This window comes from Alosa pseudoharengus, unplaced genomic scaffold (genome assembly GCF_046254945.1).
Source record: "Alosa pseudoharengus isolate Yale_2024_CS ecotype anadromous, Long Island Sound unplaced genomic scaffold, YU_APseudo_1.1 YU_APseudo_1.1_scf_12, whole genome shotgun sequence".
In the NCBI taxonomy this organism is placed as follows: domain Eukaryota; kingdom Metazoa; phylum Chordata; class Actinopteri; order Clupeiformes; family Clupeidae; genus Alosa; species Alosa pseudoharengus.
Genome location: NW_027468587.1, coordinates 12,240,117 through 12,255,529, shown reverse-complemented (window position 1 = coordinate 12,255,529; position 15,413 = coordinate 12,240,117). Strand labels below are relative to the sequence as shown.

The following is a 15,413-nucleotide window of genomic DNA, read 5'->3' as shown; positions in this document are numbered from 1 at the left end:
ACACACACACACACACACACACACAGCGTTAATTCTACTCTTATATTTGGTTAAGAATAAACCTTGTATAAAACAATCAAATATTGACTAAAAATGTAAGTTCTGAATTGTCATTCCATACATTTTACACAGGGCTCGTAGTTCACAAAACTGAAAACAAAACAGCCAGTGCAGTCAATTCAAGGCAAGTCATAGGTTAAGGAAAAAAAACATTTAATATGTATTAACTGAATCATAGAAGTCCAAGTTGAGGCCCGTGTGTGTGCTCGCGAGAAGGGAGAGGGAGAGAATAGGACTCAAGAGGTGTAGCAAAAAGGAGGTGTAGAAGGAAGACGTACTTGAGTAGCAGTGTGTGTGTGTGTGTGTGTGTGTCTACTCTTGAGTGACAGGGATTATCGTTCAGAAGGATGTTCAGCTCCTCCCTGACTGATCAAAGACTTAGCACCTTCCTGAGGGATCATACAACACCAGTTTAAAATAGACACTGTGTCTCAAACCGCATACTTCCGTCAGTACACTGCTAGTGTGCACTGAGCACTTATTTCTGTAGTGCCTACTTTTCGATGGTTAGTACTGTCCCAAAAGGAACACTTATAACTAGATGTACCGCAGAGCGGTACAAAATATGACCGCCGCCCAGTCCAGCACATTTTTTCCACAAAAATAAATCACGCTGAAAGGCCTATATGATTCTAACTGTCTCACTAAATTGCATTATCCACACGTACTCAATTCTCACTGATATCTGCTAGACAACAAGTACCAAAACATGATTAGTTCATAGATTTCACATGTAAAATTCATTTTATACAACCCCACCTCCATCTTGCCTGTTCATAATTCTGAGAAATTCTTGAATTGTGTGCATGTGTGCATGTTCATGTTTATGTTGTGTGTGTGTGTGTGTGTGTGTGTGTGTGTGTGTGTGTGCGTGTGCTTGTGTGTGTGCCTGCGTATGTGCCTGTGCAAGCGTACATATGTATACTGTGTGAGTATGTGTCATACGTATGATTACTGTGAATGTATGTGTGTGTGTGTGTATCTGTTTGTGCACATGCGTGTACATGAAATGGGTTAACATGACCCCTGGAGGCAAACATACGGAAAAAAATGGTCATCCTAGTCCCTACAGTTCTCAAGATATTCACAGAGAACTGTGTCTGCCCTACCCTCCTTTCGGGGGTCCAGTCCAGCGGGGGGGCTACAGATCAAAACGAAAAACGACGGTTCCATGCTATCCATGTGGGGTTACATGCCCACCAAGTTTTGTGTACCCCGGTCTTTCAGTGTCCCGGGAATCATTGTTGGTGTACGTCACTAAATGTACACATAAATTATTTTATTGTAAGGCCCCCCATGAACGAAAGTACACAAAACTTGGCATGCATTCGGAGGGTGTCATAATGATCCTACACTTTCAATTTCGTGCAGTTTTGACCTTGTCAGCCAGAGATATTGTGATGAAAACACCTAATTTTTTGCTTTTTAATTTTTAACTAGGTGGCGCTATACATGAAATAAGTGGTAATGGGATGGGTTGACATGCCCCGTTAAGACCAACATACATAAAAAAGGTGGACCTCCTAGGCCCTACGGTTCTCGAGATATTCACAGAAAACTGTCTCCGGCCACCTACAGGCCAGTTGGTGTATAGTAACATAAATTAATTTATTGTGTGGCCCCCTATGAACGGAATTCCACAAAATTTGGCGTGCATACAGAGGGTGTCATAATGATCGATCATACACTTCCAATTTCGTGCAGTTTTGACTATGTTAGGTCACAGATACCTTCAATTACAACACCTCATTTTTACTTTTTTGTGTTTAACTAGGTGGCGCTATACATGAAATGAGTGGTTATGGAATGGGTTGACATGGCCCCTTGAGATCAACATACAAAAAAAAAATGGTCCTTCTAAACCCTACGGTTCTCGAGATATTCACAGAAAACTGTGTCTGCCCTACCCTCCTTTCGGGGGGTCCAGTCCAGCGGGGGGGGCTACAGATCAAAACGAAAAACGATGGTTCCATGCTATCCATGTGGGGTTACATGCCCACCAAGTTTCGTGTACCCCGGTCTTTCAGTGTTCCGGGACTCCTTGACGGAAATTTGGGCATGCGAAAAAAAAAAAAAAAAAAAAAAAAAAAAAATCTGACTAAACCTATATGTTATAGCCATTTTCATTGTTAAAGTCTTGAATGTTATTATTTATATGTATTGGGAAATTCGTTTGGATTAGTTTGGAATGCTTGCAATAACTTAGTTGGAATTATAATTTATTTTTATGTATTTATTTATTTCTGTGCTTAGCACTTTAAGGGCGCACAAGCGATGGGTGACGTAGTGGGAATGACTGCATATGGGGCTGGTGCACCTGAGGTCAGGGGGCATTGAATGCGATTGTGCTTGGTTACAAACATTTTTTCGACCACACTTTTCTTTTACAAACCACTATAAAACAGTTATTTCGTTAGGACCTTGATGTGGACTAATTTACAACAAGTTTTCATTTACTTTTCGTTGCTGTATGGACCAATAAACATTATTTTTTGCCACGTAAAGGAGAAGGTGCGTTAATCCTGCCAGGCCTATCGTTTCACTGCCACAAAGAACTTTGGACAAAATTGGACGATACAAAGTCGAAAAAATATAAGGATTAAACGGATTTCGTTACATGGATTATGGACAAGGAGCAACCTTAAAGTTTTGATGGTGGATTCATGGAAGGCCGTGAGTAATACAAAGTTTAAACAACGTCGGGCCGCCGCGCTCAAAGTTTTGACCTGTTTTGCCGTGCGGAAACAAAGAAAACATTTGAATGTTTGGACATTGAATGCTCTGTAAACTAAACGATAGAGTGTGAAAATGGAAACAGAAAACGCAGACGACGTAGACGAGGAGGAAACCTTGATTGAGAAAGAAAAGAGATTGTTTAAACTAATCGGAACGCGTAGAGGAAAGTTAGGAGTTCTCACAAGAAAGCGCAACGAAATAAACGCTCTGATCGAGGCAGGAGATACTAAAGAAGAGGTGAAGCAACCAATTTTAGATTTTATTGAGTATTTAGAAGAGTTCGAGGATTTGCAAAACAACGTGCAATCATTGTTATCTGATGAAGAAAAGGAACCGGACAGAATAGACTGGTACGAACCTAAGATGGCCAGCTTCAGACAATTCCTTGATGGCGTAGATTTTTGGCTGAAAGCAGATGAGGTAGACGCCGATCCTCATGAGCCAGCTGATGAGTCCGTGTCGCCGCACGATAGTGTTTCACAGGCCGCAACAAAGCCTCCCAGTGCAGCCTCCAGTCGGGCCAGCAAAGCCTCAGAGGCTCTGTCTGAAGCAAGAATACAACGTGCTGTGCTCGGTGTGCAATCACGGTCTCTGGAGGAGCAACTTGAAGTGGACATAGAGGCATTGCGACTAAAATCAAAAAGGGAAAAACTTAAACTGCAAACAAAAATAGCTGAGGCAGAAGCTAGAATAAATATTCTTTCAGAAAGGGAATTTTCGCCTGTTGATTTAAGTCACCTTGCACAATCTAGAGCGTCAACAGAATACATTCTTCCAACTACAGCAAAAAAGACACAAGCAAAGCAAAGAATATATCCTGAACACTTTAGACCTACCTCAACAGAGGTTAAATCGGAATTACCAGGTTCTTTCTCCATCCCAACCAAAATGCCTACTCGAGGGGCATTAAAGCAATCCTCAGAATATACTCCAGATTCAAACAATGATTCTCTCATCAAAGTGATGAAAAGGCAGAATGAAATTACTTCACTACTTGTGAAGCAACATGGATCTTCTCAGCTTCCACCAAGAGCAGTTTCTGTCTTTTATGGAGACCCACTTCAGTTCAGGTCATTCTTGAAGTCATTTGAACAGACAATCGAATCGAAAACAGACAATGATGAACAAAGACTGTACTATCTGGAGCAATATACATCCGGAGAAGCTAAGAATCTTGTGCGCAGCTGCTTTCACCTGCCACCAGACAAAGGCTATAGGGAAGCCAAGAAACAATTGGAGTGGCACTTTGGAAATAAAATAAGGATCTCTTCTGCATTTTTGGACAAAGCGCTGAAATGGCCTGCTATTAGGGCAGAGGATGCGTCTGGTCTACGGTCATATGCAATATTCCTCAAAACCTGCCACAACACCATGCAAGATGTTGATTACATCACAGACCTTGAAACACCATCAAATTTGAAGGTCATCGCTTCCAAGCTGCCGTTCAAGCTTCGTGAGAAGTGGAGAGGAGTTGTCAGTAACATATACGACAAGCACAAACAAAGAGCCTCCTTTAGAGATCTACTCGCGTTTATTGATAAACAGGCACGCATAATGCTAGATCCAATTTTTGGGGAAATCCAGAGCCCACTGAATAAAACTGCAGAGCCAATAAGGCAAAGCAGAATCATTTCAAAGTCCAGTAGGGGGAGCAGTTTTGCAACAGCTGTTTTACCAGCGTCAAGTGCTATCACCACAAGCGCATTCACAAATCCCTGCATGTTCTGCAATAAAAATCACCCAATGGAAAAATGTCAAACATTTCAAACCAAACCCAATAACGAAAAGGTGGAGTACTTGAAGGCAAAAGGAATGTGCTTTGCATGCTTACAAAAGGGACACATGAGCAAAAACTGTCTGAATCGAATGTCTTGCAATGTGTGTAAGCAAAAACATCCTACAGTTCTCCACATACCAACCAAAGGAAATCAAACAAATAGCAGAGGTGCTGATACAGTGGTCTCGCTGGCCACTGGTAGTGATACTGGGGCCGGAAATAAGGAATGTGCTCTCGCAATTGTGCCCGTTAAAGTTAAACTAGAAAAGGGAACAAAGTGCATTGAAACGTATGCCTTCCTAGATCCGGGGAGCTCGGCAACCTTTTGCACTGAAGAATTGTCCAGACAGCTTCAGGCCCCTGGAAAGAAAGTAGAAATTCTTTTAAAGACAATGGGTCAAGAAAGACCAGTAACAAGCTACAAGGTGTCTGGCTTTGAAGTAGCTGCTCTTGACAGTGACATCTTCCTCAAGCTTCCTGATGTTTTTACACAAAAATCAATCCCTGTGACACATGACAATATGCCGACAGCAAAAGATTTAAGAAAATGGTCTTACCTCGAGGAAGTTGACTTTACTCCTATCAATGCAGGCATCGGGCTGCTAATAGGAGTCAATGCGCCAAGAGCCTTAGAACCTTGGAAAATTATTAACAGTGTGGACGGAGGACCATATGCTGTGAAAACCCTGCTCGGCTGGGTTATTAATGGTCCACTTGGCTGTGGGAGTATGAATAATGCTAATGTTCTTGTCAACAGAGTATCCATCCAAAACTTAGAGAATTTGTTGATAAAACAATACAACCAAGATTTCATGGAACAGCATTATGGAGAGAAGAATGAATGGTCTCAGGAAGATGAGCAGTTCATGAATATTGTGTCTAGTTCAGCCGAACTGAAAGATGGTCACTACCGTTTGAAACTTCCATTCCGCAATGTCAATGTAAACATGCCTAACAATAGGCAAATAGCCTATCAAAGAGCTCAATATTTGTTGAGAAGATTTGAAAAGGATCAAGTGTTCTTCAATGAATACAAAGCCTTTATGAATGAGGTCATGGCAAAGGGGTATGCTGAGGTCGTACCTCAGTGTGAACTGCAGCATCAGACTGGCAAGCTGTGGTATTTGCCACATCATGGTGTCTACCACCCACGCAAAAAGAAACTGCGTGTGGTTTTCGATTGTGCTGCAGCATTCGGTGGAACCTCTTTAAATAAGGAACTTCTCCAAGGTCCCGACCTGACGAATACGCTCCTTGGCGTGTTATTCCGCTTTCGTCAGGGGCCTGTCGCATTCATCACTGACGTAGAAGGGATGTTTCACCAAGTTCAAGTAGCAAAGGAAGATATCAACTTCTTGCGCTTTCTTTGGTGGCCCAATGGGGACATCTCTAAAGAACTAGTCGAGCACAGAATGATTGTGCATATCTTTGGTGCAGTATCTTCGCCTAGCTGTGCCACATTTGCCTTGCGGAAAACAGCAGATGACAATCAGGACAAGTATCCAGAAGAAGTCACAAACACTATCCGACAGAACTTCTATGTTGACGACTGCCTGAAGGCTGTCAACAGTAGCCAGCAGGCCTTGTTTTTGTATCAGCAACTCACTGAGCTATGCACAAAAGGTGGCTTCCATCTGAACAAATGGATAAGCAATGATCGCACTGTCCTTGCTGCAATTCCTGAAAAGGACAGAGCGAAAGAAGTGAGAACTTTGGATCTGAGCAAAGAACAGCTGCCGATGGAAAGAGCACTTGGTGTTCAATGGGACGTGGAAATGGATCGATTTACCTTCAGCATTGCCATCAAGTCTCACCAGACAACCAGAAGGGGAATCTTATCTATTGTCTGCTCAATATATGACCCTCTAGGTTTTCTGGCTCCCATCACTCTTGTGGCAAAACTGATCTTGCAGAGCCTATGTAAGCTGAAGCTGAGTTGGGATGAAAAAATATCACATGATGTCGCTCAGACCTGGGAAAATTGGCTTGATTCACTTCATCTTCTGAACACTCTTGGTGTTAACAGAAGCTTTATTCCATCATGCTTTGGTGACATCACATCTGCACAACTACACCACTTCTGTGATGCTAGTGAGGTTGGCTATGGCGCCGTATCCTACCTCCGGCTAACAAATAGTAGGGATGAAGTCTGTGTTTCATTTGCATTTGGTAAGGCCAAAGTAGCACCTCTTAAGTGTACTACCATTCCCAGAATGGAGCTTGCTGCAGCAGTCTTGGCTGTACGACTAGATCATATGCTTAAAGCAGAACTGCAGTTCTTATTTGCAGATTCTATGTTTTGGTCAGACAGTATGACTGTTTTGCAATACATTGCCAACAAAAGCAAACGATTCAAAACTTTTGTTGCAAATCGAATCTCTGTTATTCACTCTTTGTCGAAGGAGGAGCAATGGAGGCACATCTCCTCAAAGGACAACCCGGCTGATGCAGCTTCCCGCGGCTTATCAGTCAAAGCATTTCTTCAGAACCAAACCTGGTTTAATGGGCCAGAGTTCCTCCACACACACTCTCAGTGGCTAGGAACGACTAAGAACATGGATCTAATCCCGGATGATGACCCTGAGATAAAGCAGGAAGCCTCTGTTCATGCCCTGTCTGCAAAGTCTGTGGAAGAGTCTTGCCCTACCAGCAGACTGCTGTCTTACTTTTCCAAATGGGCAGATTTGAAACATGCAGTTGCATGGTTTTTAAAATTCAAGGACACACTTCAGAAAAGGTGTGAGGAAAAGAAAAATCTACAGATAGATGTCAAACCTAAAATGAAAAAGAAAAATTTGACTTACCAGCTTTCAGTAGATGATCTTAAAAGGGCTGAAACGGCAATAGTCAGTTTTGTGCAAAAACAACACTTTTCTGAGGAAATCTCAAATCTGACTGATGGAAAAGCCATAAAGAAATCCAGTCACCTATTAAAGTTGGATCCCGTAATGGTCGATGACATCCTAAGAGTAGGTGGGCGGTTGAGCAAATCTGCATTACCTGATGAGGCAAAACATCCTGCCATCCTACCAAAGAGTAGTCACATCTCAGAGCTCATTCTTCGCTATGTGCATGAGAAGGTTGGACATAGTGGGAGGAATCATATGCTTTCCACACTCCGACGGCAATTTTGGATCCCTCACGCAAATGCACTGGCTAGAAGGATCATCAGAGAGTGCCTGACATGCCGCAAACAACGTCAAAGACCTGGGGAACAAAAAATGTCGGACCTCCCATCTGACCGAGTTGTGATGGACCTCCCTCCATTTACCCTGGTCGGAATGGATTATTTCGGGCCTATTGAGGTTAAAAGGGGAAGGAATGCTGTCAAAAGGTATGGCGTCATATTCACTTGTTTAACATGCCGTGCTGTTCATCTTGAAGTGGCCCATACACTTGATACGGATTCCTGCATCAATGCCATGAGAAGGTTCATCTGTCGGAGAGGACCGGTCAAAGAGATAAGATCAGATAATGGAACAAATTTCGTAAGTGCAAATCGTGAATTAAAACAAGCGCTACGAACTATGGATCAAAACAAAATACAAAGCACACTCAGACAGGACGGGATTAAATGGACTTTCAACCCACCTTATGGAGCTCATCATGGCGGCGTTTGGGAACGTCTGGTTCAACAAACCAAAAGAATTCTCTGTTCTGTCACCCAACAACAAATAGTCGACGATGAGGCTCTCAGTACCATATTCTGCGAGGCTGAAGCTATTCTGAATGACAGACCAATAACACCATCTAGTGATGACCCAAATGACCTTGAGGCTTTAACACCAAATCACCTTCTGTTGTTAAAAGGGAAGCCCACTCTACCGCCTGGTCTGTTTGACAAACATGAAACATATGGAAGAAGGCGCTGGAAACAAGTCCAGTACCTCAGTGATTTATTCTGGAAAAGATGGGCAAAAGAATATCTCCCCATAATGCAACAGCGCCAAAAGTGGAGCAGCCCACGGCGAAACTTCTCAGTAGGAGATCTGGTCCTTTTAGCTGATGAGTGTGCCCCCCGAAATTCATGGCCTTTAGGGCGCATTACAGAGACAATAAAAGATTCTAGAGGGTTTGTGAGAAAAGTACGTGTTAAAACACAAACCAATGAGTTGGAAAGGCCTATCACTAAGCTATGCCTTTTGCTTGAGGCCAAATAAATCTGAAGATCTTAATTTATTGAATGGAATAACTTTCGGTTATGTTTTTTGAATGCGTGTTGAAATGATATTTAATGTTTTCAATGAAAATTAAGTATAATGCACAGTAGGTGCAAATGTAAAGAATACAATGGACATTAACATATTTGCTGATGCTAGTGCTTATGTCTTTGTTAATGACTATGATAATGACTTACTTTTGTAAGGTCAACTTCTTTTTGGACTCAATGGACATTTTTGTCTGAAGACTTTTTGAGTTTTTTTTTTTCAACGGCTTTTTCCTTGATGGATTATATTTTTTCGTGAACACATTCGCTCTTACATATACATTCAGACCCACACACATTCGGATGGACTGTTGCATACACAAAGTTCAATGAACTTTCTTTGATATACATAACAATGTGGACTCATTCTGGACATTCATTCCGAATATGAAATGCAATGACAACTGTGTACAATGTTTGGATGGTTTATGGTTTATGCATATTTTTGGTCTATGATATATGAACGTTCAATATGAAGTGGCTATTCAAGTATTTAGTAATTTTTGTTGCACAAGAAATTAGGGGCCGGAATGTTATAGCCATTTTCATTGTTAAAGTCTTGAATGTTATTATTTATATGTATTGGGAAATTCGTTTGGATTAGTTTGGAATGCTTGCAATAACTTAGTTGGAATTATAATTTATTTTTATGTATTTATTTATTTCTGTGCTTAGCACTTTAAGGGCGCACAAGCGATGGGTGACGTAGTGGGAATGACTGCATATGGGGCTGGTGCACCTGAGGTCAGGGGGCATTGAATGCGATTGTGCTTGGTTACAAACATTTTTTCGACCACACTTTTCTTTTACAAACCACTATAAAACAGTTATTTCGTTAGGACCTTGATGTGGACTAATTTACAACAAGTTTTCATTTACTTTTCGTTGCTGTATGGACCAATAAACATTATTTTTTGCCACGTAAAGGAGAAGGTGCGTTAATCCTGCCAGGCCTATCGTTTCACTGCCACAAAGAACTTTGGACAAAATTGGACGATACACTATATGACCGCCGCTTCGCTGCGCGGCGGTCATAATAAAACACTTACCGGAAGTGACATCCATTGGCGCCCATTTACTGAGAGTAGTGTCCATTTATTCACACTGAACTTTTTGACTGTTATTAGAGCATCAACCTGGTACTTTTTTGTTTTTGCGTTATTTGCGTTATCTGCACTATATACTTAAACTAAGTACTTGAAGTGTGCAAGTAGGCGGTTTGAGACACAGCCACTATTTACTTACTCACCTTTCTCAGTCTTCCTCCATTCTCTCTTTCCAGTATTCAACATTTTAAAGTTATGGAAAAGTTCTACTCTCAAGCTACAAGAAAAAGTTCAAGTTCTCATTGCTTTTCAAACACTGGATATTCCCTTCTCTTTCGCTCTTTGTCTGACACCGAGTTCTTTTGTCATGGTCTTGCTCTCCCTCCATCTCCCTCTCTTTCCCAAAAACACAGACGGACACAGATACACACACATCTCTAAGCAATTAACCTGTAACCTGCGTTCTGGATTTTTAATAGAGTGCTTCAGAGAACACACTCACTTGACTGTTACAGCCTGAGCTGGCTGCATCATGGCTAACTCATCTTGGCCTAGTACACTGCGTGTGTGTGTGTGTGTACACTCGCAGTGCATATATATGTATGTATGTATGTATGTATGTATGCATGGTATGTGTGTGTGTGTGTTTTGGAAATTTGCCTGCCTCTCGTAGGCTACTCATTCATGACTACAACTGACAACTGTTGACAGTTGGCCTTTGCTAATCTGGCAACCCAAATAGGAGAACGTGCCAGCCTATTATTAATACGCTATTCTAGAATTAAATCGTTCAAAACATAAACGAAATTTCCCAGAGATTCCGCCCCGTAACTCATTTTTTTTTACGGGTTTTCCGGGTTATAGTAATGTTGTCAAATAAGTCATTACTTCAATTCATCGTGTTTCCTTACTCTCTGATGACATATGGTGATAATTTTTGGAATGGTTACAATTTATTTTCCATTATTTCCTACATACTGGTCCTTTAAGTTATTCTGTTCGTCATCTGCAACAAGAATAAAGGGCAATGTAATGCAAATGTATGCATTCTCTATGCATGCCTAACTTCTCTATGTCTCTATACTAGAGAATGAAGAGTGGGAATGTGCAAGCATAAGTGTGTATAAGTAGAGTGTGTGTGTGTGTCAATTTTCAATTTCAATTTAATTGTGCTTATAGAGCGCCAAAACATTACACATGTATCATGGCACTTTACAGAGTGTAGACAATCAGAGAAAGAAAAGAAAAGAAAAGAAAAGAAGGTGTGTGTGTGCATGTGTACATAGACTGTATAAATAATATAAATGGACAAACCCTCTGTGGCGTCATTCATAGCTTTTCTGAAAAGCAGGTATGAAGCTCGAAGTTCGAAGGCTATGGGCCCTGTTTGCTACCTGACATAAGCTAACAGGCTAACGGGTTGACAGCGAATTGATAAATTCACAACAAACATTATTGCTTGTTACACTAATTGTGTTATTGGATAGTACAGTATCTATTTCTCACTAACTTCCAAAAAATCTAAGTGCATCATAAGTGATGCAATTTCTCATGTTTCTCTCGTTTCAAACTTTCAGCCCATTCATACTGAATGCGGTTAAAATGTAATCTACCGTTCAAACAGATGATATAAAAGAATGCTCCCACCTCACAGTTGTCATGAACGGGGGAAACAAATTTTTGAGTCGAAAATATTTTTTGAACCTGGCTGTAAGTATCTCCCTTTCTGCTGTAAAGTTGGACATTTGACTCACGCTTGGGACTAGTCCCCGACATTAGCGCTTTGTGCGTATACTCACTTCCCCAAAGTGGGATGTCCTTGCTCTCAGCCTTCATGACGATGGAGGCCATCGTCATTGTAACAGGAATGGCATCAAAGTAGGAGGAGTGTGGTGCCAGTGTGAGGATAGGCGCTTCGCTGGGTGGAGCCCGGCGCCCCTTCACCGTTATCCAATGGAAGCCTCCAGAAAACCACATGGCCCGCATGAGGGTTTTCAGCATCACGTCCACGAACCTGCACATACACACAGTGAGTGACAGAGTTTGTGTGTGTGTGTGTGTGTGTGTGTGTGTGTCTCAGGCAGAATGAAACTGACAGAACGTATATGGTGTAAATAGGAAGACAGACAATTCATCTTACCAAATAACAAATATGTCAAATATGCCAGTTATAACCTATATTACTTTCTGCAACTATATGTTATAGTTCAATATTTTATGCCTAATTTACTTTATGTTTAAACGGTTTTGAACTGATTTAAACATAAAACTGATATGAATAGCATGTGTCTGGATTGACGTCACGAAAATGGCCACAACATTGTGGATGGACACATACTTGCGAGAAGACACTTAAAACAGTTTAGAGATCTGGAGCAGAGTGCACTGGCTGGCTGGGCATAAAAAAGGACGTCTAAACTCTATTTAGCTCCGTCCGAGTTTGTGATTTGAATTGAGCTTGTGATTCGAGTGCACCAACCCTGACACACAGCCTTCATTGGTAAGCCTGGTCATGATGCAGGTCCATGTAAATGCACACAGAAATTACTTGTTTATAAGAGATTTACAAAATCCACATGTCTTTACCATCTTCAACAATGTGAGCCAACATTCATGGCATGGTGTGTCATGGCAAAGTTTTGTTTCCTTAGCAACCTTTGTCACGAGTGAACAAAACCAACTGACTGACATAGCATAGCCGGCTACTTAAAATAGCTCATCTATCTAGCCATTCTAAACATAAAATGCAATAAAACGCTGTGATTTTCTCATTGTTATGCACACAGCAGTGGTCATAGGTGGTGTTGCTCACTTCCTCCAGAGGGTCTGGGGTTCGATGGCAGTCTCAGAGCGACCCAAAGTGGCAAAGAAGGCAAACGGCCACGCCAGCAGCATCATGAAGGCAGCCATCATAAGCCGTAAAGGAAACAGCGTCACCGTCATCACAGCAATCTGTACCACAGAACACAGACAAATACATACTTCATCAGCATTGTGTTTACCATAATTTCCCGAATATAAATCACAGTTTATTATTACATTGTGCAAATATTCTGCAGCCCTAGGGTTACTACCCAGGGGCTGCATTACGGGAATTCATTTCTTCATTCTTATTTCTGATTAAAGCAGAATCTAATTTGGAATAATTGGGCATCTGAAGAGTTATTCTCTAATCCAGCCAGAAAGTGGCTGTAGTGCACCTAAAATCTGTTTGCCAACAATCAGCCACACTGCTACAGAAGAAACAGAGATATGTTTCACGCTGAATTATGGTTAGCTACAGTACCAAGGTGGTGAAGGAGTACATCAAAAACATAATCACCAACAAAGCAACCTTTGTGCGCAAAAAACATCACCAACAGAGCAGCCTTTTTTGTAAGCATTTCACCATCATAGAGGAAAGCATGGGGAAAAAAACTATTCAGTGATGTTTTGCAAGATTGACACAATGTCGGAACAGCATACCTAAATACCTACCATAAGCTGCACTCAAACTCAAGGCACTCTGCGCCTTGATGGCAGTAATAATTTTCTAGACGCGGCTATCAGATGAGTTACCATTTTACAGTCTGTTGCTTAAGGTCACATCTACTGTAGGTCACCAAAATTGTGCTTAGGCGGTTCAATGCCCAACAGGAAACTGGTTCAAACCAACTTCATTTTTCCCCCAATCTAGTCAACGGAGTGGCACTGTCCATTTCCATCCCATAATTTAAACATGTGCCAAAGTGCCCAAAGGCAAGACAACAGTTGTGCGGAAAAGACATCAAGTTCATTGCTGAGGCTAATGTTAGCTAAAGAACCTAACTTTAGGTAACGTTACAGTTGAATGAGGACATGTTCACTGAATTAACTTATTTGTCCATAGTTAACGAACAGGACAAAATGCCCACTCGTTGATATTTAATCAATTTGTCTTTTAATCTTTTAACTGTGATGCAAAATACTCAGGGTAACGTGCAACATGCCTAACCCAAAAAAAATAACCAGGGAAAACAAGCTACTTTACAATACCTTTGGTCATTTATAGTGTAGCTAAACAACTTATGACAGCACCACTGAAACTTCATGGTCAACCCTTTGCATCACTACCTTAATAGTGACAAGCCGCAGAACAAACTGTGCGATGTATGGCTCATTCACTCTCCATTGTGTTCTGTGTGGGTGCGCAGAAGGGGCAGTATTTGTTCCCTTGTGCTGCGCTTGAAATGCTGATCCTGTTACTGTTTCTGCCGATTCCATTCACTCATTACATTCACAACCAGAATCCCACATTCCCTAAGACATTTCTTTTCCTGATATGATTTAAACATATTCGTCAAAAATTTATTTGGTGTTTGTCTCCCGTTCAAGGCCGTGAGCCTGGGTTGCTACACTGGGTCAAAGATAAAAATAGCATGTGGTCGTACACAAAATACTGTTCAACCACAATGTTTTATAGACCCTTTCAAGAGAGTTCCATTATTTTTTGGCCTACAGAACGTTCGGTAACAATCCTACAAATCGCACCTTTAATGCAGAGGAAGTAGATTGGGAACCAAATAGAATGTTCAAGTATTGTTTTTGTTTTTATTGTTGAAAGGGTTAATAGCATTTTTTCTACAATTTTCCTTTCATGGTTTCTCACTCCCCAAGACATTATTTCTCTGTCCAACACGTCATGACCTGATTGGGAACTCGGTTATGCTCATTTATTTCCCTTGTATCTAAATAATTAATTCTTCCAACAATGTCACAGTTTGTATCTATGGTCATTATCATCATGACATTGTTATTACAGTGCATGAAAATGCACTGTACTGTTCTTCCTAGGCAACTTCTTCTTATTACAGTGCATGAAAATGCACTGTACTGTTCTTCCTAGGCAACTTCTTCTTCTTATTATTATTATTATTCCGCTTACCACTTTTTCTAGACGCAATTTCTCTTGAACAGTTTAACTTAGAAACTTCATTCAAACTTTGTAACGTAGGTCTTCAAACAGATCGGGTTGCTATGTCTTTTCAACTTTGAAACTTTTATACTTTTTAAACTATTAAAGAAAAACGTTTTAAAATTCCCCATAGACTTAACATTGCCGATTATGACATCATAATACGGCCATTAAGCAATTAGAATCCTATGGCAGGTGTTCAGGCCACCTGGATCTCAACTGCCAGTCTCAGGCTTTAAGCATACAAACTGGCCCTATTAAAACTACACATCCTGTTCAACTGCTTCCTCTGCCAAAAACTGTTTCAAAATAAAAGTCCTCACTACAATATTTCACTGTTAAACAATTTAACCCTTTAAACTACTGAACTTTTTAACTGTTTAGCCATTGTAACTGTTACTTGTCATCAACTATGACTCCTACCCACTGTAGCTAGTTAGCATGGTTAACATAGTTAGCATGCTAGCAAGTTAGCATGTTAGCATTTTTAGCAAAACTGCTAAAAATGATTAGCTAAGTTAGCTAAGTCACATGGTTAACATAGTTAGCATGCTAGCATGTTAGCATGCTAGTTAGCATTTTTAGCAAAACTGCTAAAAATGATTAGCTAAGTTAGCTAAGTAACATGGTTAGCGTAGTTAGCATGCTAACATG

The 15,413-nt window shown here is 40.9% G+C and overlaps 1 protein-coding gene across 1 annotated transcript in view; it reads right to left on the bottom strand.

Annotated features, from left to right (window-relative positions):
• Positions 1–15,413, bottom strand: part of LOC143118964 (lysophosphatidylcholine acyltransferase 1) — a 47,834-nt gene that overhangs the window by 8,218 nt on the left and 24,203 nt on the right. Inside the window, exons 2-3 of the mRNA XM_076280151.1 lie at positions 12,639–12,778; positions 11,626–11,840 (exon numbers count right to left, since the gene is read on the bottom strand). Coding sequence (XP_076136266.1) covers positions 11,626–11,840; positions 12,639–12,778 — 355 coding nt within the window. The remainder of the gene's footprint in view (positions 1–11,625; positions 11,841–12,638; positions 12,779–15,413) is intronic.